The sequence below is a fragment of the Cryptomeria japonica genome, chromosome 2 (genome assembly GCF_030272615.1).
Source record: "Cryptomeria japonica chromosome 2, Sugi_1.0, whole genome shotgun sequence".
Taxonomy (NCBI): domain Eukaryota; kingdom Viridiplantae; phylum Streptophyta; class Pinopsida; order Cupressales; family Cupressaceae; genus Cryptomeria; species Cryptomeria japonica.
Window position 1 is genome coordinate 647600409 of NC_081406.1, and position 26046 is coordinate 647626454.

The window sequence follows — 26046 nt, forward strand, 5'->3', positions numbered from 1 at the left end:
AATACCCGAGAAGGAGTAGTATCAAGATTGGATGGTGGGTAAGTCACTGGGAATTTTCTCTAAAAAGAAATCATTCTATAGGAATGTCATTGCTAGAAACTAGCTGTTAAAATTTCAAAGGGGAGGTTCCTAACTGCTAAGTCCATTGACCCGAGAACATCTAATCAAAGAAGTAAGGGATATAGTCATTCTGTTACATAGAGTGAGGGGGAACCAAATTGCCTTTTACTGGGAAGATTGGATGTACTTTTTCATACATGTCATCTTTCGTGAGAGAAGATATATTGATTGGGCATAATTGATTGCAGATAGGCTGCATGAGGTTTTGAGTTGCTTCGGTAATAAAAACTTCTATATGGCATCATATCTCCTTTATTGCTTGGCATGTATTAGGTCGTGGCCTAGTTTGTATCATGAAGCGTGGGCTGATAATATGAAAATATTTGAATATCACCCACATCTACAACAACAAAGGTCTTTGTGAAAATTAATGTAAATTGCATGACATATTTCTAGGCAGAATGGTGTACGAACTGAAGGGAAACATTCATAAAAGGTTGTCGGATGAAGCTATGCAATTTATTGGTACTTATGGCAGCTTCTTCATACGTTTTCCCAAGTTTACTTACCTAAGGGTAGGGGGTTTTGAAGGAGAACCATACAAGCTTCCTAGATATGCATTTGATAGGCAAATTTTAATGGAGATATGCAGGCAACTGGCCTATATTGACACAAAGCACAGAGCTAGACATCAGTCAGGTGTCTGATTTCCTATTGAATTAACTTATTTCATTTGTAATAGTGTCTCTAACGCCTTGATTTTGGAATTAGAATTTAAGAAATTAAATTTTTAATTATGTTGTCCACGAGCAAATTTTGATGCCAAAGGATTCACCGCCACCCATCTAACGTTGAGAAAGGATTTTATCCATGTGCCAAATATAGAGGATTTTTGGGCTAATTGTTGCGATGAGTTTGAAGTTAGGAAGAGGACACATCAAAGGTTCACCCTACAGTAGGTCATGGCCTTTGAGCTGAAAATGAATATTGCTAATATTAAAGATGATGAGAGTGAATTGATGGATCCCCGTTTTATGGATGATAGGCAGAAGGGAGTCATTCCAGAAGTGGACTGCGAAAAAGATGAGGAGGATCAGATTCAAACAAGGACATTCCCAGTTATCAGAAGAATAGATAGATGGCTAAGAGAGAGAAGAATGGGAATGGGCTCCAAGTAAGTTTCAACCTCATCCTCTGAAGTCTCATTGGCTAACTCCCATGTTGCATCTCGTGTTGCAGGATCATGCAAAACATAGACTAAAGTTAATCAGAGTTCTAGGCCGGTGGAAATAAAAAAAGAACCAACTCCTACTAGGATCACCAAGGCCAAAACCAGAAGTGGAACTAATAAATCTCCTATGTATTTAGTGGTAGTTGATTTGGAACCCTCTCCTGATATGGATGATCCTTCAACTCATCTAGACTCAGAGGTGCTAAATGTTGATGATGCAAATGACACTCAACAAGTGGATAATTTGGTAAACACTGTTACCGCATTGATAGTAAGGAATGAAAAAGAAACTGAAGTTGGCTCTGATGAAACTTTTGTGCACACTGGACCCCTATGGTTAGAAAATATTGTAAATAGCAAGAAAAGGAATGTAGTTCCAGTTTCAGTCCTGCTATAAGACATGGTGAACAAATGCTTGGGGAAAACTCCCAAAGTGAAGAAGCTGAAAACTATTTCAAAAATTGATTTTGATGCCGACAGTGGGAATTGGACTGTGGAGATAGCATGCCCATTGACAGATGAGAAAACAAAGGACCCTACATCCCAAGATTTTACCGTTGAAAAGGTGAATATTGGTACTGCTTCACGGGCCACATATGTTCTTCATATTGAAGCTTCAATGAAAACTATCATAACCAGGACTTGGAAGGATGAAAAAGACAAAAAGGAACTAAAAGAAGCCTTTAAAAAAATGGCAGAATACATTGATGCAATCCATGTACCAAATCCCCAACCATTGTCTGCACAAGCAACACTCTTTGATCCTAAATCCCCTAGCAATCAGAAGTTGCTCATAGAAGTACAAAGAAATAAAATGGTGCATGGGGTGTTCCTTGAATGGTTGGATATGATCAGGAAAGAGGGAAAATAATACATTTGGCATTCGAGCAAGGTGTATGATGATGTTGCTAAAGTCATCCAAGAGTTGGGAAAGGAAAACACAACCTGGAAGAACAAAGAAGCCAAATGGGCCCAAATAGTAGCTCACATGGAAGAAATTCAAAGGCATGGTATAATGAAGTTCCTTGCAAAGAATCCTTTATAGGGATTTGATGGCAATGTTATGTACATCTGTAAAAAGAACATTGAATGGAGAAATTCGATAATAAAACAGGGCTAGGAGGAATTTGTAAAACTTGGGCGAAAATTGTCTAAGTTGGTGTAAAACATGCTTAATGATTTGAAATGCATAGGGGTGAAATATATGAAGGAGGATGGAAAAAATATTAACACTGCTAATGCCATAAGAAAATCCTTTGAAATGCAAGTTGATATGGTTAAGAGTGCAACAATGGTCACCAAGAAACATTTATCCACCATTGCCAAAATTGAATCCTTACTGTTTTTATGCATAGATCATTTGAACAATCATGTGGATAAAGTAAAACAGGTGCATTGTGATAAGGAGGTTTGACAACAACAGATTTAACACGTAAGCATTCTGAACAAACCTGTCATTTGACAATTCATGGAGGCATTCACGAAGAAAGATCAAGTCGATCGCCCATTGTCATGAAATGGATAAATGTTCTCATGTTTTCTTTGTTCTTTGCTATGTTTAGTCAAAAAATGGTTTTATAAGTTAGTTTTAAAAACAAACTATTTAACTTACCCTCAGGTAGAGTGGTGTAACTCTGTGGTTACCGAGTGGTTAAGGTGGGAAGTTTAGCTATATATTTTTGGAAAAAGACTTAAAAAGGTATGAGAAATTTTGAGAAAAATTAGTAGAATTTTGTTTATGAATATTGTGGATTTTCAATGAAGATATTTTATCAGTGAATAAAATTAGACATTTTCAACAACTTTCAAATCTGTGTGTTTGAATGCAGAAAGAAGAATCTCTGTTGGGATATATTTGTTTGTGCAGAATCTGTTGCTTCTTTGATTATCCACTTTTTATATGTCTGTGAATGAATTTGATAAGTAATCCTTTCGTTAACTTTGTGTGGATGTTCAGATTCCCCTTGTCCCATGAGACACGAGAGAGACTCGATCAGAATCCATAATTTTATAGTTTTTTTAATAAAAAATTATGAGAAGTGAAGTTATTTTAATTGTAAATCTATGGGTTTACATATAGAGTATTTATCTTCCTGGCATTCATGTGGTGTTGATTGATGAATGTGAAAAGCCTTTTCTCATTTTCTGGTTAAAAGTGAAGTTAATATATGTGTATGTTTAAAAATTCATTAAATATCATACGAGAAGCTACACCCTTATGCAGAGGGTAAACTATTCATCAATTTACCCAACTGTTGGTTCAATTTGCCTTTCGCAAAACTAAGGGCATACAAGAGTCATTCATCGTGAAATTAAGAAAGGATAAATCTATTAACCAACACACACCAATGTTGGTATTTTGTTATGACAAAATTAGAACTATTTATGCCCTTACCAAACACTATTTGGGAGCTCTTTCAGACTTGGCCCATTTTCTCCAAATATTCTTTTTTCTCATGCATATGGACAATCATTCTAGCTACAATCATATGGTCAATATGGTGGGAACGAAACAAGAGGATTTTTAGACAACATACCTCATCCATAGAGAAAGTGTTTTGTGAAATAGAAAATTCAATCACTGAGCTAGTGAACACCTATGTGCAAAAACATCATAAGAGTAATGCATTTTTCACTTCATGGGATGGTGAATTAAAAGAAAAATGGAAGGGTATATGTCTACCAGCCAATGGTAACCAATCCTTAATAGGCGAATCAAGGAATGATAGAACACATACAATTTGGCAACCCCCCCAATTTGATTTGCAAAGCTCAACTTTGATGGAGCTTCAAGGGGTAACCCAGGTGAGTCAAGGGTAGGAGTGTGTATTAGAAATCATGTAGGGGAGTTATTAGCCTTCAAATCTTCTTCACTACCCCAAGGAACAAACAATCTTGCAGAAGCCCAAGCTCTCCTATACGAGCTGTCACTAGCAAAAAAAATGAGGATTCACAAAATACATATTGAAGGTGATTCCATTTTGATCACCAATGTATGCAAACTCAGAAAATCCTCTAATTGGCATATTAGCTACATTCTTAATCAAATATGGGATCTACTAAACTCTTTTGAAACATATGCCATTTCATGTACATTTAGAGAGGGCAACAAATTGGCGAACGGGTTGCCAAATATGGGATGTGATTGTGTGGAAGTCGAATCATTTAACAAGAGCATTGATGTCAATTTATTTCCTCACCTTCAACAAATCCTAAATGATGATAAGAGCAATTAAATAATCATCATAAGGTGATATGAATAATAAGCTTTGATTTGAAGTTTAGGTCTATATCAGCTATTGCAAAGGCTAATTATTACTCACCTGCAAGTGCTCCTTTCATAGCTACGGTTGCTCATGTAGACTAAAGGCCAAATACTCCATCATTCACATGTATTAATTTGTAGACATGTGGCGGGTTCTTCACTCTTATCAACTTTCGTAAAGGCTCATTATAACACACCTGCGAATGATTTTTTCATAGCTACGATCGTTTATGTAGACCGAAGGCCGACTGCTCCACCACTTTCACATGTACCAATTTATAGACATGTGAGAGATCCTTCACACATACGCCATCACCCAACTAACAAGATAAATAAGGCTTGGTACCTAGTATTGTATCCACAAAATTGTTAGAAATAGTGAAAGCTAATTGAAGTTGTATGAAGACAAAATTACAGTGAACGAAGCGGTTTTCGAGCTAATGAGAAGGGGCACTTCTAGGTAATAAGCAATTACAGAAGAAGGAAAACAGAGAAATCGAAGGGTTAGCCGAAGTAACTCACATAGAATTCAAATTTGCCATAAATTGAGAAGATTCAATAGAGAAATTGTAGGTGCAAGATGAACTACAAGCCACGAAACTACATAGTCATGATCTCGTTGGTAGACTAGGAGCACCCATATTAAAGCCACATCACTGATGAAATCTTGGGACAAGTTTTTCATGTTCAAAGTAACCACACAAGAAGAAATGCGAAAAGGATATATAAGAGAGGAAATCCTTTTTCCCTAGGCAAGTAGACTATCTTCCCCTTCCAATTACTATCAATTTTTCTCTCAAATGCGTTGGACCTTCTACAATCATTAGAATTACTAGATATTGTAGCTGAAAGAGTGGTACATGATGTTTATCTTCCTACCAACAAGTTAATCTCTCTTGTTCAAATGTATGATATGTGGGAGGGTAGAGCTGAAATAGTAGGTCTTTTTCAAAGGTATTTACTCCAAAACGAGCATGCATATGTTTCACTATATGATAGCATTAAAAACACCCTGGAAATGCAAAATTTTAGGTTGCTTCAAATGACACTGGATAGATACCATAGAACCTATGGTCGTGATTTAGTTGACAACACCAAGAAAAAGGTTAATGCTACTAAGCAATGAAAGGACTAGAGAATCAATTCACCCTCAACAACAAATTGTTCTTGACCTCAATGTTGCGTCGAGAATGAGGGATCCCCAATTTGGTCAGGATGACATATAAGACAAAGATAGGCCTGCAGAAGGAGTTCAAGAACAACGGGATGCAAATTTTGTGGCTCTAGTAGCCATGAAAGAATGATCGACATCTAGTATGATTTTTTGTTTTTTTGTAACCATGCCTCCAATTTTGTATCATGAACAAAACAGGGGATTAAGGATCTGTTAAATAATTCTCTTGTTCATGAAAGGGTTATGTTTATGGAGGATAAAAGAGGTTTTTTGCAAGGGCAACTACGTGAGAATGTTATTCAACCAGATGCTATGGAAGAATAACAATTTTCTCCCACGGTCCTTCAACTCCAATTTTGGTGTAGCATATGATCTTGCATCATCGGATACAACAAGCAGATTTTGTGGTGAATTTGTATTAACGGCTATGTGTTTTTTGGACATAATCCACAACTCATCATACTTCGGTCATGCCTAGCTGGCCTCCACACCGACTAGTTGGTTATTCACGATTATGTTTGCTAGCTCCTCGCAAGTTTCGATCAACAACATTGGGTTTTTTTTGGATTCCGAAAGGCAAAAATTCCATTTAAAATTACCCCATCTTTGTATGGTCATATGCCAAATTTTGTATTTTGCATATATATAAGCTTAATATAATTTGTAATTAGGAACTGTAATTGAGATTTTCTTATCAAATCTCAATTTCGAATTGTAAAATGTATCAAAATTAGAGCTATAACTAGAGGTTTTCTTGTTGGCTCTTTCCTCCTGGTATGCTCTTTGAGCAAGCTTGTAGTCTTATATTAATATATTAGTGGCTTGCCACTTTTGCCAAAAAAATAAATAAAATTATTAGAGATATAATGGAAGGAATTTATTTATTAGATTATCTCAAAGTAATGTTTCATTTATCAATATTGTTAGTTTTAAGTTATGAATGCGGTTTTAAATAGATTACCCATTATGAATAGTTGGGATTATTAATTGAGGTGAGATTATAAGATAAGTCTTGCATGTGTACCTTCTTTGTTATAAACATGAAATTGTTAAGAGTTAATTAATTAGAAATAGTTAATAGAATATGCTTATAGGTACTGTATACAGGAAAAGTGGTGCAATGAAACGAAAATTACAAAATCATGACTAGTCCACACACCAATGGGACTCTTAGTGCAGGTTATGGAGCTATAAGGAATAGCTCAACTTCCCAAGGGATGTTCCATTGTTCTCTATCTCACAAGACCCCTTAAGCCAATGCCTTTGCTCTCAGATCACTGGGCAAAGTGACTCAGGGATGACAATCATAAAAATGAGGGATGCTTTTGATCAATCTAACATGAATGCAATCCTAATGTGCATGATACTAAAAGATGAACTAACTAGCATGCGTATGATGATAAGATGAAAGTATTTGTAACAAGACTATCCTAGCATATCATACTAGTCTACCATGATTATACAAATAAAGATAATTTAATTATTTCTATCAAAGATAGGTTAAATACTATATGAAAATGATTTAGATGGTTAGTAAAATGTCAATAAATTTGATGCTAAAGACTTGATTATTTTGAAGAAGGAATGGGCTCTATTTGTAGGGAAAATAGGGCAATGGATGGTCAAGATTGGATGATCCTATCAAGGGTCAGGATTGAAAGTTATCAATCCATATTTACAATTCTCACCAATGAAATGGTGACAATTGTCAACAAGAGACTGCTTGAGAGGAGATGCAAGAAGCATTAAATGCTTGAGAAGACCTCATGGTTGCCCTAGGGGGTAAGGGTTAAGGTTAGGTTAAGATTACCTTTTGGATAAAGCTTTTACCCAAAGGATAACTCTTGTGCAAGGGTTAAAGAGATAACCAAGGGTGAAGCCATGAATGCTTGATGAGACCCCTAGGTTAGATGAAGGTTGAGTTAGGCAAAAAGTTTATAACCATGCCAAAAGGGTTAGTTAACCATTAATGGTTTGGAAGACTTTGGGGACAAATTTGTAAGAGTCCTTCCAAATTTGGGGGAACTCAACAAGTTACCTTGTTGAAGGTGTAAAGGCTTTAATGCCTTTGGAAGACTTTACTCTATATTTGAGAAGTGACATCCTCAAATTTAGGGAAAGGAGATTATTGATTAGGATTAGATAGGTTCTGGAAGAATCTAGAAAGAGGGTTAGGAGGCAAGTGGGAGATGTAGGAGAATACAAGTGGATGGAGGATAATTTTAATTAAAATAAATTGCTTTATTTCAACAAAATAGATGCAAGTGGGGGATTTAAATAAATTAGATTTATTTATTTGAAGTGAATAATTTAATTAAATGTAAACTTAATTAAAAGGAGAGAGAAAGGATTTAATTAAATAAAATGATTTATTCAATTAAATGACATGAAAGGCTTAGGTGAATTTAAATAAATAAATTGAATAATTTATTTAATCAAATAGAGGAATGTGAATGATTTAATTACATTAGATTTAACTAAATAGAGGAATGAGAATAAAATGAACATTAAATATTCATTTAGGAAAGTGGTCATTTTTATACGTCTACATTTTCCCTCTCTTTGAAGTGACGTGTGTGCACATGTTGATTCAAAGAAAATTGATGCATCGCCAAATTTTGATTGGTGTGATGTCGTGTGTCGATGTCGTGCCCTAGATTTGATAAATGGTATTGATAATGCCCCCTCGGGAGATGAATCAAAAAATTGAAAGTTGGTTGTTGTTGATAACTGTTGTAGATTTAAGCACATTTTAGAATTTTGTTGGTGTTGAATGCGTGCTAATTGATTCGTCTCCCGATAATGATATTTGCTAGGGTTATAAGCGAGAGCACGAGAAAAATACATGACCCTCCTACTAACCCTAATTTCCTTTTACCCTATAAAAAGGTGAAAAGTGATTTTATTTGCATCATTTGTGCTTGTTGACTTTTGGAGATAGTGACATTTGGAGAGTGACAAAATGTCAATTCCCTATGCATTGCATCGATTTGAGCGCGTTCATCGATATCGGAGGTCCACCACGTATGGTCCACCTATAAGTCATCTAAATTTTACCCTTTTGCTTTTTGTTTGGTCGATTTGAGCACGTTTTTCATTTTTTTGTGTTGAAATTTTACGTGTTATCGCATAGGGTCAATTTCGTAGTGCATACGATAAAACCTTTAGCGCATAGGGTTAAAGAATTAGGGTAGCATTGGGGGGTGTTGGGTAGTGCGTCACTGGTTTCGGCTAGCGCATAGGGGCAGGATAGTGCATATGGCTAACAGGATAGCGCATAGCAGGAAAGGGGAGCACATAGAGTAGACCTAGCGCATAGGGGAAAGATGGTGGCACATGGGTGGAACAAGGTAGTGCATAGGGTAAGTCTAGCGTGTAGGGGAAAGTTTGCAGTGCGTAGCTGAGTTTAGCTAGCGTAGAGGTGGCAGCTTAGCGCATAGGGAAGATGTCTTAGTGTGTGGGTAGAAAATGCAGTGATATAGGAGGAAAATATGATGTTGCGGGGTAAAATTAGAGGAAGGGAAATAGGTTGGGGTGAGTAGGTGTCTACCAAGTGTTCCTGGATGGGTGCAGTAGCCAATCTTTGTGTCTGTTGTGCCAATGTGTGATTTTTTTAATAGATTTTGAATTTGTCTTTGTTGTTGAATTTTCAAGCTGAGTGATTGAATGATGATCTTGATTGTTTGTTGGTTTAGATCTTTGTTTTTTTGTGGTGAATATGATGTCCGATATGAGTTCTGATATGGCTCCTGATATGAGTCTTGTGATATGGATTTTGATTTCTCGATGTTGATTTGAGTTGATTTATCGATATGGATTTAATAGATAAAACTTTATTTGATTTGGATTTGTTTCAAGTTGATATGAGATTTTTGATTGGATATGGGTTCGATTTCTGATACGAAACTTGATTTGATTTTCATTGTTTTAAGTTGATATGAAATTTGTGATTGGATATGGGTTCGATTTATAATATGAAACTTGATTTGATTTTCGTTGTTTCAAGTTGATATGAAAATTTTGATTGGATATGGGTTCAATTTCTGATATGAAACTTGATTTGATTTTTGTTGTTTCAAGTTGATATGAAAACTTTGATTGGATATATCGGATTTGATGTGGGAACTGATATTTGGACATGTTTTGTTTGTTACAGGAGCGGCTTGGGGTTCTTCAGTCACGAGAGCGATTTCTGAGGCCATGGTCTCTAATTCCGCAATTGACATAGGCGGATAGAGATATTATTGAGAGATGTGGGTTGTCCTCTTTGTTGGACATGCCTCGATATATCATTAACTGGGGTTTACTGACAACATTGGCAGAGAGGTGGCATAGTGACACCAACACTTTTCACTTGGCTACGGGTGAGATTACAGTCACTCCAGAGGACTATTATCAGATTCTATGGATTCCTATGGTAGGGACACTATTGCCTTATGAGTAGATAGAGGAGGGTGGGACCAAGGCACTTCACCAGATTTTTCATGATGATCTGATTTGTGGGTATGAGATCCCTTGGTAGGAGTTAATAGATATTGATTATGCCCCACTACCATTAGTACTGGTAGATTTTGTAGGTGGCTTCTTGTGTCCCGACTGTGGGTCGAAGGGACTGGCAGTGGGATGGGGATTGGTTTCTGGAGGATATGGTGACACAGGATCGCCGGTTTGCGTGGGGGTCTTGCATGTTGGTCCATTTATACAAAGATTTGTATTAGGTGGTGTACTTAGGCTACAACAGTTTATCAGTCGAGGTAACATTATTACAGGTGTGGGCTTGGGAGCACATTCCCGTAGTGAAGCCACTTGCAGATAGAGATAGGCCAGTTGGTCATGCCTATGCATATGGATATACAGGGATAGTTGTCCAGTGTAAGTTGTGCAAGCTAGAGCATTAGAGGAGGGTGCTAGATGACATTGATACGGTTATTTGGAGACCATTTATGGAGTGTGAGGTGTGGGCTGAGGATGGGCTAGAGATGCCTTATGTATACATGTCACGATTCCTGATAGGGCAGACGCCTTTTGTGATTGAGAAGTTCTTGCACAGCCGAGTTCAACGACAATATGGTTGATAATAGGGTATACCACAAGGAGCATGCTTATATGCTCGTCGGAAGCAGGATGTGTCGGAGTGGGGTCCGACTATTGATAGCGTTGCGGCGGTGGAGGAGTACATGCATTTGGATGGATAGATATGGGACTATGCCTATGGGGTGGTAAATGTGGGGATGATGAAGGAGTTTGCAACGCTTTTCGTGGCCCATGTCGTGGCATGGATATCAAATCCAACGGAGTTGATTCCCGCTTTTGATGATGATGAGGATGAGCAGCCTGAGAGGCTAGGGAGATAGAGAGATGAGGGAGAGGAGCTAGAGGAGTGGTATGGGGATGGTGGAGGAGATGACGGGGGAGATGGGAGGGGAGGTGGTTGAGGGAGACGCAGAGATAGAGCAGGGAGAGGAGATAAAAGGATGAGAGGAGATAGAGGAGGAGATGGTGGAGATAGAGGGATGCAAGGAGATAGAGGGATGAGAGGAGATAGAAGGGTGTGAGGAGATAGAGTAGTGAGGCGAGCAGTTGATGAGAGAGGAAGGGGAGGTTTGGAGGCTGGAGTTGGTGGAGTGGGTGAGGTTATAGCAGTTGTGGGTGGGATGGATGAGTTTAGGCAGCCTACCCAGAGGAGGAGATCATATGTGTTACCACCATCGATGTCGAGGACAGGGACAGGGACAGGGGGTACCATGCCACAAGTACCCCTCCAGATTCGAATACCCACCCATTGAGAGGACGCACAAATTAGGTCCTTACAGTTGTCAGTGTAGTAGTTATAGGTATAGGTATTGGCCCAGCAATGTCAGATTATGCAGATCACTGCAGAGCAGGATACAGTTTTCGAAAATTAAGATCTAATTGAAGGATCTAAAGTCCCAAGTCTGCTATGGTCCTAATCTAAACCTGCTAATATAATAGAGTATTGAGAACTGGAACTTCCAAACTAGGGGACTGAAATTTGATTTTTCCTTTTATCTGAATGCCAATATCTGAATTTTATCATACTAAATAACTAACAGAAGTCATTCAAGGAACAACTGGGACTAAGGATGTTGTGCTTGGCTAATGACTATGATTCTTTTACTGTTATGACAAAACCACTTCCAAAACATAATATTTGCCCTGAGGCTTCAGAGCCCATACTGATTTGTATTTACCATTTTCTTTCTACACAAACTTCTATTCTCACCCACCATGCTTGTAAGCATAGTAACTTGGTCTATCATATTACTATCTGAGTAACTGTATATTCTAATTTCTCCATTCTAAGACTAAAATACAATTTCTGACTCCAATATAAGTGGTTATGTTTATTTTCAGCTAGAAACATGACTTGCTCCCCAAATAACGCAGCAGTTTGCTTTGAGGCATTTGGTGGCATGGCATTTATGCCATTGGCAAGACACCATATGATGATTGACTTCATTGGGTTTGAGTCACTGGTTCTTCAAAAGAGTATGGAGATCCATCAAATATCACAACAATTCTCCATCCTTAAATTGCTTTAACCAAAAGCATTTTGGGTGTTGGATTCTTTCAATGATTGAGATTTATGTTGTATTGTTGTTAACTTTTCTATGAGCAATGATTTATTAGTTACCAGGAGGGAATCTGGAAGGATAAGGTTGTTTTGGGCATTCAACTTCGTAAGGAGGTTGTTATGAGGTTGTTGTGATACACTAGTTATTAGGAGGGAATCCAGGAGGATTAGGTTGTTTTGGTCGTTCAACCTCCTAAAGGGGTTTTCATGAGGTTGTTGTGATTTACTAATTATTAGGAGAGAATCTAGGAGGATAAGGTTGTTTTGGGCCTTCAACTTCATAAGGGGGTTGTTATGAGGCTGTTTTTATTAATGCTCAATCTATCAACTACACCAATAGACCCCCTGAATTTTACAAACTTATCTGGACTGAGGGGCTTGGTGAGAATATCAGCTTGCTGCTCCGTTGTAGGAACATAGAGCAACTGAATGGATCCGTCTTCAACCAACTGTCGAATGTAATGACAATGAAGCTCAACATGTTTGGTTCTTTCATGGAAGATTGGATTCTTGGCAAGTTTGAGAACTCCTTGATTGTTAGAGAACAAGGGAGCCAGACCTGCTTGAGATATTTGCATATCCACAAGCATCCGCGAAGCCAAACTGCCTCACAAGCTGCCTTAACCATAGTTGAACTACTCGCGACTCAACTCGACTCGCCAAGCCCCTGGGAAAAAAACTCGGCGAAAACTCGAGAAAAACTTGGCAACTTAAAAACATGCTTAAACTTAGTAAAAAATGCATTTTTTTTGCAAAATTTAATGAGAAGATGCATCCAATGAGTCAATAAATGATAAGATAGAAGAAACAAGCTGATTCTAGATATATTTAAATGCAAAGTGTCTACAAAATCGCATCCTCGTGAGGAATGCTGATGGCTAGAAGCCTGGAAGCAAAATAGTAAATTACAAAAGTAAATACATCATTACAAATTACAATTACAACTTCCTCTTCCCAGCTCTAGCAAAAACATGGGGAGAGGTAGAACTAGAGGGTCTAGAGACTCTAGATTGTCTAGTCGTATAAGTCTGCTGTGGGACTGGGCGTGACTTTGCCTCCTCGCTCGGTATGGTTGATTGAGACTCATCCTCCATCTTGGATGAAGCTATGTCTCCACCTGCCTCTAGGTAATGAATCCTCATCCTCATCCTCATCCTCATCCTCCTCAATGTCATCCAGCCTGAAACCAAATCCACCCCCCTCCTCCATAGCCTGCCTCTCCAAATTAGTGATGTCAGTGTCGGAAAACAATGGAGGCTGCTCCTGTGATGTCCAATCACTGTAAGGATCTATATCATCCAAGTCAATTGGACCACCTTCTAGTTCCTCTACCTTCTTTATGTGCAATCGAAGATTATATTGCATGTAGACAAGGTCATTGAGCCGTTTCTGCGCTAACTTGCTCCTCTTCTTCGTGTGGATTGCTTCAAACAAGCTCCAATTGCGCTCACAATTGGATGAACTACAAAGCTGGCATAAGACTCTGAGGGCAAATTTCTTGAGATGTGGGGTGTTTCCACCCCAATTTTGCCACCAAGCATCTGCAAAATAAATAAAATGGAAAAGTTAGAAAGCAAAGAGAAAAGAGAAAATATAATTTATCAATAATTTTAGTCTTTAGATCCCAAAATCCAAATGGCAAATGTTATACCTGGGGTTTGTGTGGTTCTTCCTCTCCTAGCCAGCTCCGAAGAGAATAGCTTAACCCTTCCTCCCTCATAATTTTGGAGCTCACTCACAATGAGGTCTCTTTCCTCAACATCAGGTACCATCCTCTCAATGCATGTACTGAGGCCCTCCATGACTTCTCCATTTGAATCTGAGTAAGAACCCCCAAACCTAAAATGAGGGTTGAGGAAGTACCCTGCTGCATGAATGGGTTGGTGGAGCTGATTGTTCCACCTCCTATCAACAATTTCCCAAATGGGATCAAATTTGAGCCTATCCCCCTTGTAGTAATTTTTGATAGACTCCTTGGCCCTATCCATGGCCTCATAAAGATATCCCATTGGGGTTTTATCCCCATCCACCAAGCGAAGAACTCGAACCAAGGGCTCTGACACCTACAATTGAAAAGTAAAAATTACAAAAAGATTAAAATTTAAATAATGAAGTTACAAATTAGTAATGAGAGACTTGAATCAAGAATAACTAAAATTTAAAAATTAAAGTTTTAAAGTATTAACCTTCACAATCTCTACAGCCCTTTGTGCAAATTGGCTGTCGAAGACTATGCATGTGACAGCCTCTCCTTCAGGCTTCTTTGAATAAGGTGAGTTAAGCCATTCTCCACTCACAAACATTTGTTTCAAAGAAGTCAATGCAGCAAGAAGGCTTTGCAACGTCAAGAAAATCATTGCAAACCTTGTGACACCAGCTCTCACCAAATCTTTCCCTTGGGTGTGTTGTCTCATCAAATGTAGGATCCAGGGGTGATTGTAAATATATTTGGTGACCCTCCTTGCATCTTCCACAATTGGAGTCACCCACTCAAGTTTTCCTATGTCCTCCAAGAGAAGGTCAAGGACATGTGCTGCACAAGGTGTCCAAAAAAGAGTGGGGTGCCTTTCTTGGAGGATTCTTCCTGCAAAAGAAGAATTTATTCTTAAGAAATATGCAACCAAGTAAAACAAAGCCACAACAAATGAAAATATTGCTAATGCCTAAAGGTGATAATTAAAAAAAATTCTACCTGTTGACACATATGTTGCTGTATTATCTGTGATTATTTGCATCGCATTCTCTACCCCCACCTCCATGACGACATGCTCCAACATTCCAGCCAACGTTTCTATATTTTTCACCTTGTTGGAGGCATCAACAGATTTCAAGAATACTACATTCTCCTTACAAGTAACCAAAAAATTGATGATGGTGCGGTTCTTGCCATCTGTCCACCCATCAGAAAGAATGGTGCAACCATAATTTGCCCATTCAATTTTTTGATCCTCCATCACTTCTCTTGTCCTATCAACTGCCATTGTGAGCAACCTGTAAGTGCAAAGTGAAATTAGGTCTTACTACACAATTTTGATTTAATAAACAAGAAATCTAAAAAATAATTAAAAATGAAATCAAGTGGACTATGTAGTAATTAACTAACCTCCCACTCAAATCCTTGCGAGAAGGGGCCTTGTACCCCTTTCTTGAAACTGTCATAGCAGTCACCAAATTCAGCCAATAAGCATTCTCCACCACATTGAATGCAATGTTGTTGAAGTACCAAAAATCAGCTACTGCAATGTCAGTTTTCTCATGTACCTCCTTATTCCATCCAGTGGCCTCTAATGATGGTTGTGCTCCAGGTGTGTTCCTGGGCACAAAATAATCACCTATGGACCCTGCTCGTGGTGATGGAAGTGGAAAAATGCCAAGTACTCTACTAGAGGAAGTAGAAGCAATGGGTGAGGTGATGGTGGGTTTGCGGATACGTGGGCCATGCCGAGAGCCCACTATGCCCTCAAGTGCTTCTTATTCCTCTTCAAGGTCAACAGAAACACCTTGAGATTCAGCTATGGCTGATCTCATGGCTAGATTTGCCCTCTCCCTTTGCAATTTCTTCTCTTCCCCAGCTGCAAGTAGGGCATTCATTTGTCCTTTTATTTCTTCATTGGTCCCAGGGCATGCTCTAGCATCATGCCTATCTATTCCTGCAAGGTGGTATTTGAGGCGGTTGATGCCTCCATGAAGTATTCTCTCACACTTTATATCTATTCCTGCAAGGTGGTATTTGAGGCGGTTGATGCCTCCATGAAGTATTCTTTTACACTTTATGCATATAATTGACCCAGGATCAGGTCCCTCATAGGCATACCTCCATGCCCCATCTCTAGCACCTCTAGGACGGGTGCCTATATATCCAGATGGGCATGGATCTAGTGGCCATTGCTCCCTTGCCATGATTAATGCTTACTTAACCTACACATACAAAATGAAAATTTTTTTTAACATTTTAGTTAAACAATTTAGCAAACTATCTACATTAGTTTAAATAAATTTAGACATCATTCAAAGTTTTTTTTCAAAAAAAGTAGGGTTTGAATTTTTTTTTTGAAAACTAGATTTTTCAAAAAAAATTGTGAAAATTCAACAAAACTTGTCAAATCTAGTGTTAAATCTTGTGCAAATAACTTAGAAATGATTTAGATTACCTAGGAATCATTTCTAATCCATCTAAATGCAACAAAAAATAAACAAATTGTTTTAAAAAAGCATAGAAAAAAATGCAAAAACTTACCTGGGAATCTGATTTTCCCTTCAAATCCCCTTCAAATCCACTTGGAATCACTCAAAAATCACTCCAACTCTCTACAAGTCCACTTCCCCCTTCTTAGCCCAAAACACAATCAAAAAACAAAAAATGCATTATTGTTTTGCCATTTTCGGCTAAGAGACCCAGGCGGCCGAGTTTTTAACTCGGACTTGCCGAGTTTTTGCCAAAAACTCGCCAAAAACTCGGTGAGTTTTCTGGCGAGTAGAAGTGGTAACTACTTGCCAAGCTCAAAAACTCGGCGAGTTTTTGAAACTCATGGAGTTTTCGGCGAGTAGTCCATCTATGGCCTTAAATGCTCCCCGATATTCTGCTTCTGTCGAGGAGAGAGCCATTGTCTGCTGCTTCTTACTAGTCCAAGTGACTGCACCGGATCCCAAACTGAACACATATCCAGAGGTTGATTTCTTGTCATCAACCGAGCCTGCCCAATCTGAATCTGTGAACCCACCGAGTCTAGGATCATGACTCCTAGTGTAAAGAAGTCCATAATTAGAGTCGCCTTTCACATAATGCAGCACATGCTTCACTACTACCCAATGATCAGCCTTGTTGGCTGTCATGAAGCGTGAAATGTAGCTCACTGCAAAACTGAGATCGGGTCTAGTAGCAGTAAGATAGATGACTGCCCACTAGTTGCCTGAATTGTGTTTCATCTACAGGAAGAGAATCAGACTTGGTTGACAACTTCAAGCCAGTCTCCATAGGTGTGGAAGCAGGTTTGCATTCCCGCATTCAAAACCTGTCAAGCAAGTTCTTGGCATACTTAGACTCAGAAATAAAAATACTACCATCAATCTACCAAACCTCAACATCCAAACAATAATGGAGAAACCCCAAATCTGTCATATCAAAATCCTTGCATAGATCTTGTTTGATTTCTACAATCAAATGTGTTGAACTGCCAATAATGATCAAGTCATCCACATAGACAACAAGAAAGAGAATATCATCACCAGAGTGTTTGATATACAAATTACTGTCAAAAGGGCAATGTTGAAAACCATGAGCAACCAAGTACTGATCAATCTTAATGTACCACACTTGAGGAGTCTGTTTAAGCCCATAGAGTGCTTTAAAGAGTCTACATACTTGATGTTCTTTGCCGACAACCTTGAAACTAGGAGGCTGCGTCATGTAGACTTCTTCCTGCAACTGACCATTGAGGAAGGCACTCTTAACATCCATTTGATGGACTTTCCATCCAAACTGAGCTGCAATAGCGAGAAGAAGATGAATGGTACTCATCTTGGCAGTAGGAGCAAATGTCTCCTCATAATCAATGCCCTCCTGCTGTGTGAATCCTCAAGCAACTAATCTAGCCTTGTACTTATCCAAGGTACCATCTGCATGATACTTGACCTTATAGACCCATTTGCAGCTAATGGGTTTCTTCCCTAGAGGAAGATCAGAGAGAACCCAGGTGTTGTTCTTCAGAAGGCTCTGGTATTCTACGTCCATTTCCTGTTCCCACTTTGAAATCCCTTTTGCTTCGGTATAAGTCTGAGGCTCATAAATACTATGAATGTTGGCCATGAGAGAAAAGTTAACTGTATTTTGCTGCTTGCCCTTATTTCTGGAAGATCTACCCTCAATGAGCTCATCAGGACGAAGATCACTGATGGTCTTAGCCCACTACTTAGGCCGGAGAGTAGATGTGCCAACATCAGATGGAGGAGGAATAACTGGAACTGGAGGTGGAAGAGGATCTGTAACAGGTGGAAGATTAGCATCATCCGGAGGAAATTTAGGTAGTGCATCATCAAATTTAGAGTCTGCATCATCCCTCCCATCAAGTGAACCAAATGGAAGACGAACACCTAAATCAGAAGCCTTCAAAGGTGGATCCTCAGAATTCTGCTCAGAGGAGGAAAGCTGAAATGGTCCTCAATCTTCATCAAAGACAACATCGCGACTGAAGATGAGATGATCAGTGTCTACATCAATCAGCTGATAGGCCTTATGGTTGTCACTGTATCCTGTAAACATGAGCTTCCGACTCGTGGAATCCAACTTAGAGTGCTTCGCATCTGGAATCGAAACATATGCAAGTGAGCCAAAAACTTTCAAATGACTGATCCTGGGTTTGCGACCAGTCCAGGCTTCCTCAAGAGTCTTCCTTTAACAACATGAGTGGGAGACCTATTAAGGAGATAGACTGTAGTAAACACTGCTTCTGCCCAGTACTTCTTAGGAATATTTTTGTGTTCCAACATAGACCTAGCCATTTCAGTAATGGTATGGTTACGACGTTCTACAATGCCATTCTGTTGAGGGGTGTATGGTGTGGTTAATTGACGTTTTATGCCATGTGTATCACAAAAAGTGGAGAAAGCAGTAGAACAAAACTCCCCCCATTATCAGACCTAAGAGTAATAATAGAACAACCAGACTCTTTTTTCTACCAAGGTCTTAAATTTCTAAAATACAGGAAACACATCTGATTTCTGTCTAAGAAAGTACACCCACATCTTACGACTGTAATCATCAACAAAAAGTAAGAAATACCTGCACCCAGTAACAAAAGTAGTATTCATTGGACCACATACATCAGCGTGGACCAACTGCAGTACCTTAGATGCTCGCCATGAGTCACCATCCTTGAACGGTGTCCTGTGCTGCTTCCCAACCTGACAAGCTTCACAAACTCGTTGATTCTGAGTTTGAATTTCAGGTAGGCCATGTACTAAGTCTTCCCGAACAAGCTAGGGAAGATAGTGAATGTTCAGGTGACCATATCGCTGATGCCATGGACGGGTTATAGAGGAGGATTTTGTTGCGAAGGCATGCTCAAGAGAATCACCTGTATCCACAAGTTTGTAAAGGCCATGATCCTCAATATGAACAACAACTGTAGTGCGTGTCACACGATCAATAATAGAACACTTATGTGCAATGAAGATGACATCAAGCTGAGGAGAATGTCGCATAATTTGACTCACAAAGAGAAGGTTCAGTTCCATGCCAGGAATGTAGTACACATTGAGGAATATGAGATTCCTCCCACGAGACTGTATCTGAACATTGCCCTTGCCGACAACTATATACTCCTCACCTCCTCCAAAAATAACAGAATCAGTATAGGGAGTGAATTCTGTAAACTAATCACACCAATGAGTGAAATGTCGAGAAGCACTAGAATCAATGTACCAAGCAGAAGATTTCGCATGGTCTGTAGGTCTTTTAGCCATGAAGGCAAACTATTTTTGCTCTGTGTGCTCAACGACATTGGCCTTAGGCTGAGACCCTCCTTGCTTTCGCTGTTTGGAAGCTATCCGATTGTAACAATTCTTAATCAGATGGCCATATTTGTGACAATAATTGCATTAAACCTTTTTCTTTTTCGAGCCTTCCTGTGACTGACTAAAGCCCTTCTACTGAGAGGACTGAGATGATTGATATTTGCCTTTATCCTTGTGAAAGTATTTGGTTGCAAAGGCTTGCTCAGAGGAGGATGAAGTGGCATTGCTACCAAATTGTTGTTTCTAGTGATCCTGCTGCAGAAGTTTGGTGCATAACTGGAAATTTCAGATCAACATTCATAGACGTAATGTTGAGTCTCTATGAAGTGCTCATAGGATTTTGGTAGGATTTTCAGGGTTATGATTACCATATCCTCTTCCTCCATTTTCCGACCAATAGCTTTGTGCTGATCTCGAATGTCCTTTATTTTTGTGAGATGCTACTGTAAGGACATGCGTTCATCCATCATGATGGAGAACAACTGGTTCTTTAGAAAGAACGCTCGGCTTTTGTTGGATGTCTCATGCAACTCCTTCAGATGCTTCCAAATTTCTAAGGCTGACTTGTTAGAAGGAATCTGAGGTAACTGGTCATTTGTGACAGAGAGCTTGAGAAGCACAACAACCTCTCGATTTCGGTCATCAAACTTGTCCTGATCTAACCCGGCTGTGGTAGGACGAGATTCTGTTCCCAAAACAAGATCATCAAGGCGACGATATTCAAAAATAGTCAGCATGCGTTGCTTCCAGGTGTTATAATTCTTGCCATTAAATCGCCGACTGCCTTCCAACATCAAGTTGGTCAATGATGCCATCTTGCACGTTTCCCAATGCACAAAAAATGAAAATCAGAGAAGAGGCAATAACACAGAATACAAAGCGCAAATCCCAAAGCAGAAAATAGAGGCAGATATAGGTACAAACTTCAAAAAAATTATGAAGTACGACTGACATGGATTTAAAAAAAAAAAATTCGGCTGATCCAGAAAAATTCGAAGACAACCTAGAAAGCCTTACGAAAATCCCAGAAAGAATTTGAAATCAGAATTGAAATCTGCTGGCATGAAATTCGAGGCACAAAAAACGATGCACCCACAAAATCTGAAAACAACCCAGTTGAGCTCTCGAAAAACCAACCAAGAATCTGCAATCAAAAAAAAATTCGACTTGATCTGAAGGGTTAAAACCCTAATCGAAAATGCAGATTTCTGTCCAAAAATGGCAGAAAAAAAATTTGCAGGTGGAAAAAATCGCGTCACGCGCAGAGGATTAATGGCGTTGTAGTAGAACAGTAGAAAAAATTGCCTGGAAGAAAACCCTTTAGAAAAAAATTTGAATTTCGAATTTTGAAAAAATCCAGGCCCTAGATTTGTTTTTTCACTGTTGAAAAATTTCATTCGAAATTTTTTATAAAAAACAAAAATTTTCTTTCTGCTCTGATACCATATTATGGTGACATAATTGGTAAAAAATTATTGTTGTATTTACGAATGATCACGAAGATCATTATAAAGAATTACAAAGAAATACAAAATAGAAAGTTTCTAATAAGAAACTAAAATTACAATATATTACATTATTGAGCATTAATAACTTAGGGAAATATAATATTAATAGTTTTGTCATTTTTTGGTAGCTATTATTAAAGATAAAAACAACTTGTGGTTATAAACAATAATCACCAAGTTGGTTAGAAACTAAAAACAACCAGGTGTCCAAATTTGGTAGGTGAGTTAAATGATTGCATCCTACATTATATATGCGTTAAATGCTTCGATTTATCCAAGGGAGACCTTGGGATTTGATAACCAATTTGGCTGCCTCATTTAGGGGGTGAAAATGCTATATAAACAAGCCTTAAGGTGGTAGTCAGTGTGTGTATTTGGCAAGAGTAGAAAAAACATTGTTTGCAAGTGTTGAAGGATTGAAGATAGATAAGGAAGGAATGTATTTAATCTCGACCTTGGGATTTGATAACCAATTTGGCTGCTTCATTTAGGGGGTGAAAATGCTAGATAAACAAGCCTTAAGGTGGTAGTCAATGTGTGTATTTGGCAAGAGTAGAAAAAACATTGTTTGCAAGTGTTGAAGGATTGAAGATAGAGAAGGAAGGAATGTATTTAATCTCTATTTTGAAGATAATATAGATCTTGGTCTCTCTTCTTGGTGGAGTTTTTTGTTGAAAGCATTTCTAAACACCATGTTAAGTGTTTAATTCTTCTGTTCCATATTTTTTTGAGTTGTTGATTTCTTTTCTTGCAATCTCCATTTGGTTATGCATTGGATAAAATCTTGAGCAGTAATATCATTTTGCTGAAATGTTTCTTATACCCTTGGCATGAGAAACATTTCTTTTATCAGGATATCTTGAACAAAACATGAATTCAAACCCTAGCAAAGTCTTTTCCAGGAATATCTTTCTACACTTTTACAGCCCAATTGGTACCCATCTAAATCCCTTGTATATAACTTATAAGGCCTTATTATCTAGTCCAAGGTGTGTCTTCAATTGTGTTGTCAACTTAAAGATGATCTTCAACATTATTTCCCATTATCTAATTTAAGAATAGTTTGCACATATAGCTCTAAGATGAATGCTTAGCTTTGACTTGTGTATTTTGTGAATTATTGTTTTGTTTTCTGATATGATTTTTGGGATTTGGCCGTGTCATTTTGATTATTGACCCACATTTAAATATCTTTCTACACTTTAATAGCCCAATTGGTACTCATCTAAATCCCTTGTATATAACTTATAAGGCCTTATTATCTAGTCCAAGGTGTGTCTTAATTGTGTTGTCAACTTAAAGATGATCTTCAACATTATTTCCCATTATTTAATTTAAGAGTAGTTTGCATATATAGCTCTAAGATGAATGCTTAGCTTTGACTTGTGTATTTTGTGAATTATTGTTTTGTTTTCTGATATGATTTTTGGAATTTGGCTGTGTCATTCTGATTATTGACCCACATTTAATGAATTGTGGTTCAAACTTCACGATAGCCCATCTCTCATGAGCATGAATGGTTTTAAAGCACAATATTTGGTGGACCATAACATAAGTGAGCTTGATTACAAGAAACTATATGGTTAAGCACACTTGAGCATCACCTAAATGCAGTGAGTTCCCAGTGAATGATTTTTGCCCATGAGAGATAGTTTATTGTGAACCAACACTTATGAAATATGGGTTAATGTAGATTGACTTGAAACGTGGCAAATAAGTCAACTCACTAAGGTGATGACACTTGTACGAAAGTAATTTGTTTTGGGCACATGGGTTTTACAGATTACAACAAATACATTTGGAGCAGCCTATATTATGGAATTTACATGATACACATACTCACAAAATGAATCAAATCAGGGGGAATATTATGGAACATATGACATACACCCTAGTAATGTGAATGCAATCATGGGGAGTAATTGAAGAGGGGCGAAGTTGAATTCATATGAAAGATTATGTTTAATTGAGTTTTGTTGAATTGCACATTTTGAAAGAAGATATAGATTATCACATAAGATGAGCTAGTTTATTATTTTATGTATACACAATGCCTTAGGCATGCTTTTTATGGCCTATGGCACATAACATAATGTATTTTAGTGTTATGTACTGCTTTGCATTATTCGTCACAGGGCATAGAATATGTTGTTTAAATTTCGAGAATAACAGGAAGTGATGTTCGGTTTTAATAAACATTTTACCTCGCTCTATAACTGTAATCTATATTGACCATTGTGTGGTTTCTAAATAGTGAAAACTAATAGTATAATTTACACAGGCTCAAAGGATTATCAGTCTCTGTGGTTGGGAACCAAGGTTACTTCCTTACATTGTTGATTGTGAGGATTGCTCAAGTGAGATTGTTAAAGAAGCATCACCGCGCCTGTCCCATGCTCATAGTCCTAGTGTTCTTCTTCGTTCCAAGTCTCGAGCAATTGAGGTAGCAGAATCACCAATAAACAAATATGCTGGCCTTCAGGAAATGCCTGACCCAGCTTCCATTGTTCTTGATTGCACTCTTTGTGGAGCTAGTGTGGGAATGTGGACTTTCTCTACAATTTATCGGCCTTTGCAGTTAACATATGATTCAGTTGAATCACAAAATTTTTGCAAAAAAACAAATGAGAGTGGAGTGTGTGGTTTAAGTGCAGCTAGTTGCATTGGTGGAATTTCAACCAGTGAAGACAAAGGCAAAGAACACCTGGATGATGTTGGTGAAGGTATGACCAGTACCTGTCAAAAGAATGCCTCAGATGAACGAGTTCTGGATTTGAGCCTCAAAATAGCAGGGGGCCTTCCACCAACTAAACAAAATAGCAGTTCATTGCTTCCCTTGCCTTCTATTACACAGTTTAAAGCTGGGTTTCCTTCTGGCAGTGAAGTTGGCGAGAGGGTTACCTTCACTGAATCACCCAAAGCTCAGGAAAAAATGCAATTTACCAGACAGCATGGCAACTCTGTAAACAGCAGAAGAGACATTACAGAAAGCATAAGTATCAACAGAGAAGGGATTGACACTGCAGGGTCATCAAAGCGTAAGAGAATTGAAGGAAATAGATCTGAAAGGGTCAATGATACAGATGGCAACACTAGAAACAAACGAAAGCGTGATGGAGCCATCATTGGTGAAAGGTGTGTTCAGGAACTTGGCAGCAGTGAATACCATGGATTTTCTTCTGTAAATGCAGTTGATACATGTTACCGTGATAGGAAGGAAAATTCAACAGATAGTGTAGATAACATTCCTCACTATTTGTGCAAGAGTGATGAAGGCATTGAGGAGGGCACAGGAACAAATATTGCAACCTTAAGTACAGGTAGAATAGGTGGTACTAGTGTGGGCATGAGTGTTAATGCTACACAGATTGATGCTCATGGTGAAGTTTGTGGAAATGACATTTCAGTGAATAGAGCTGAGAGTAGAGCAGCTGAATCTGAAGTTCTTGTGGAAACTGCAAGAAGTGTACAACGAAGTGAGATTGTTTCCAGGGGAGACAAACCACATAATGTCAGTATTTGTGAAGATAGTCAACATGCTTTACTGGTAGATCAAGCTGTGGCAGACATCACCTCAAGTAAAGACTCTTTAGCTAATGGAGTAATCATGGATTTTCGAGCTGGAGGTGAGAGATCTGAAGTGTGTGAGCCTACAGAGGTAAGTGAAAAGCAGGAGAAATCTGATTCTGTGATGCCTGGACCTCACAACTGTGCAAAGATTGACGATGTTGTTATTTCTAACTCAGGTAAGTTAATATTTCTAGAATCAAAATTTAATGAATGTTTTAAGCATATGGGGATGATGAAAACAAGATCGCATTTCAGAGTTTTCTGTCTTCATTTATTTCTTAAAAATCGTTTTATAAGCTTCTGTAATTGTCAAATTAATAACTAAATCAAAATATTTGTTAGTTGTCACTTAGTTCAATTAATCTACTATGAGAATGACAAGTTTAAGGCTAACTAGGAAGTCTTGATATTCTTCATATGCAAGATTTTGGTCAAGGTGGTGTTGAAATTTTAAATTTAAAAAAATGGCATTTTGGTTCTAGATATTTGCTTTTTGACTTTTAGAATCTGGAATTGAGACTTATGTTCTTTGTGATATTTGATGCTGCTTTTTACATTTGGGTATTTATTTGTGTCAATGTAAGAGTTTGATGTTATTAGAAGAGTTTTCTTTGCATGTTTAACTTGTGTTGGGGAAGATTTAGATCTCATAAAGATGGACCTTTGTGATTCAAAAGGCATAAAACTATAGGCTAGGGAAGGAGAAAGGAAAAAATGAAACTATGTTAATGCCAAGAAATGATCAAAATAGGTCTGTGGGATTAATAAGGCATAAGGTGTTGAACTCTTTCAGAATAAAACATGCACAAGCAATTTGTTTTGTGACAAGGGAGCAATGATTTTGTAAAGTCCCTGAGCTACATTTTTCAGATTTCAGAGCCCCAATTTCACAGATTTAATAACTCAAATTTTGCAGTTCGTAGAGTCATGATTGTTGTGGATTTTATAGCCGCAATTTTAAGATCTGGGAGATGAGTTTTGACAGTTGCTGGAGCTTTGATTTCACATTTCCTTATCAGGGTTTTTATAGACTCGTAGCAGGAAATAATCCTGTTGGTTCACGACTCATGGGAATATGGAGGCCACACCACTGTTCTAGAGAGGATAAGACTTGAATTATATGACCAAATT

The 26046-nt window shown here is 38.2% G+C and overlaps 1 protein-coding gene across 1 annotated transcript; it reads left to right on the forward strand.

The window, feature by feature from the left end:
• Positions 1 to 23617: 23617 nt before the first annotated feature.
• LOC131055830 (uncharacterized) lies at positions 23618 to 25240 on the forward strand (the record flags this gene model as incomplete). The annotated part of the gene is made up of 1 exon (XM_057990161.2): positions 23618 to 25240. A coding segment is annotated over one exon (1623 nt), but the record flags the coding sequence as incomplete, so codon positions are not given.
• Between the last annotated feature and the right edge of the window lie 806 nt (positions 25241 to 26046).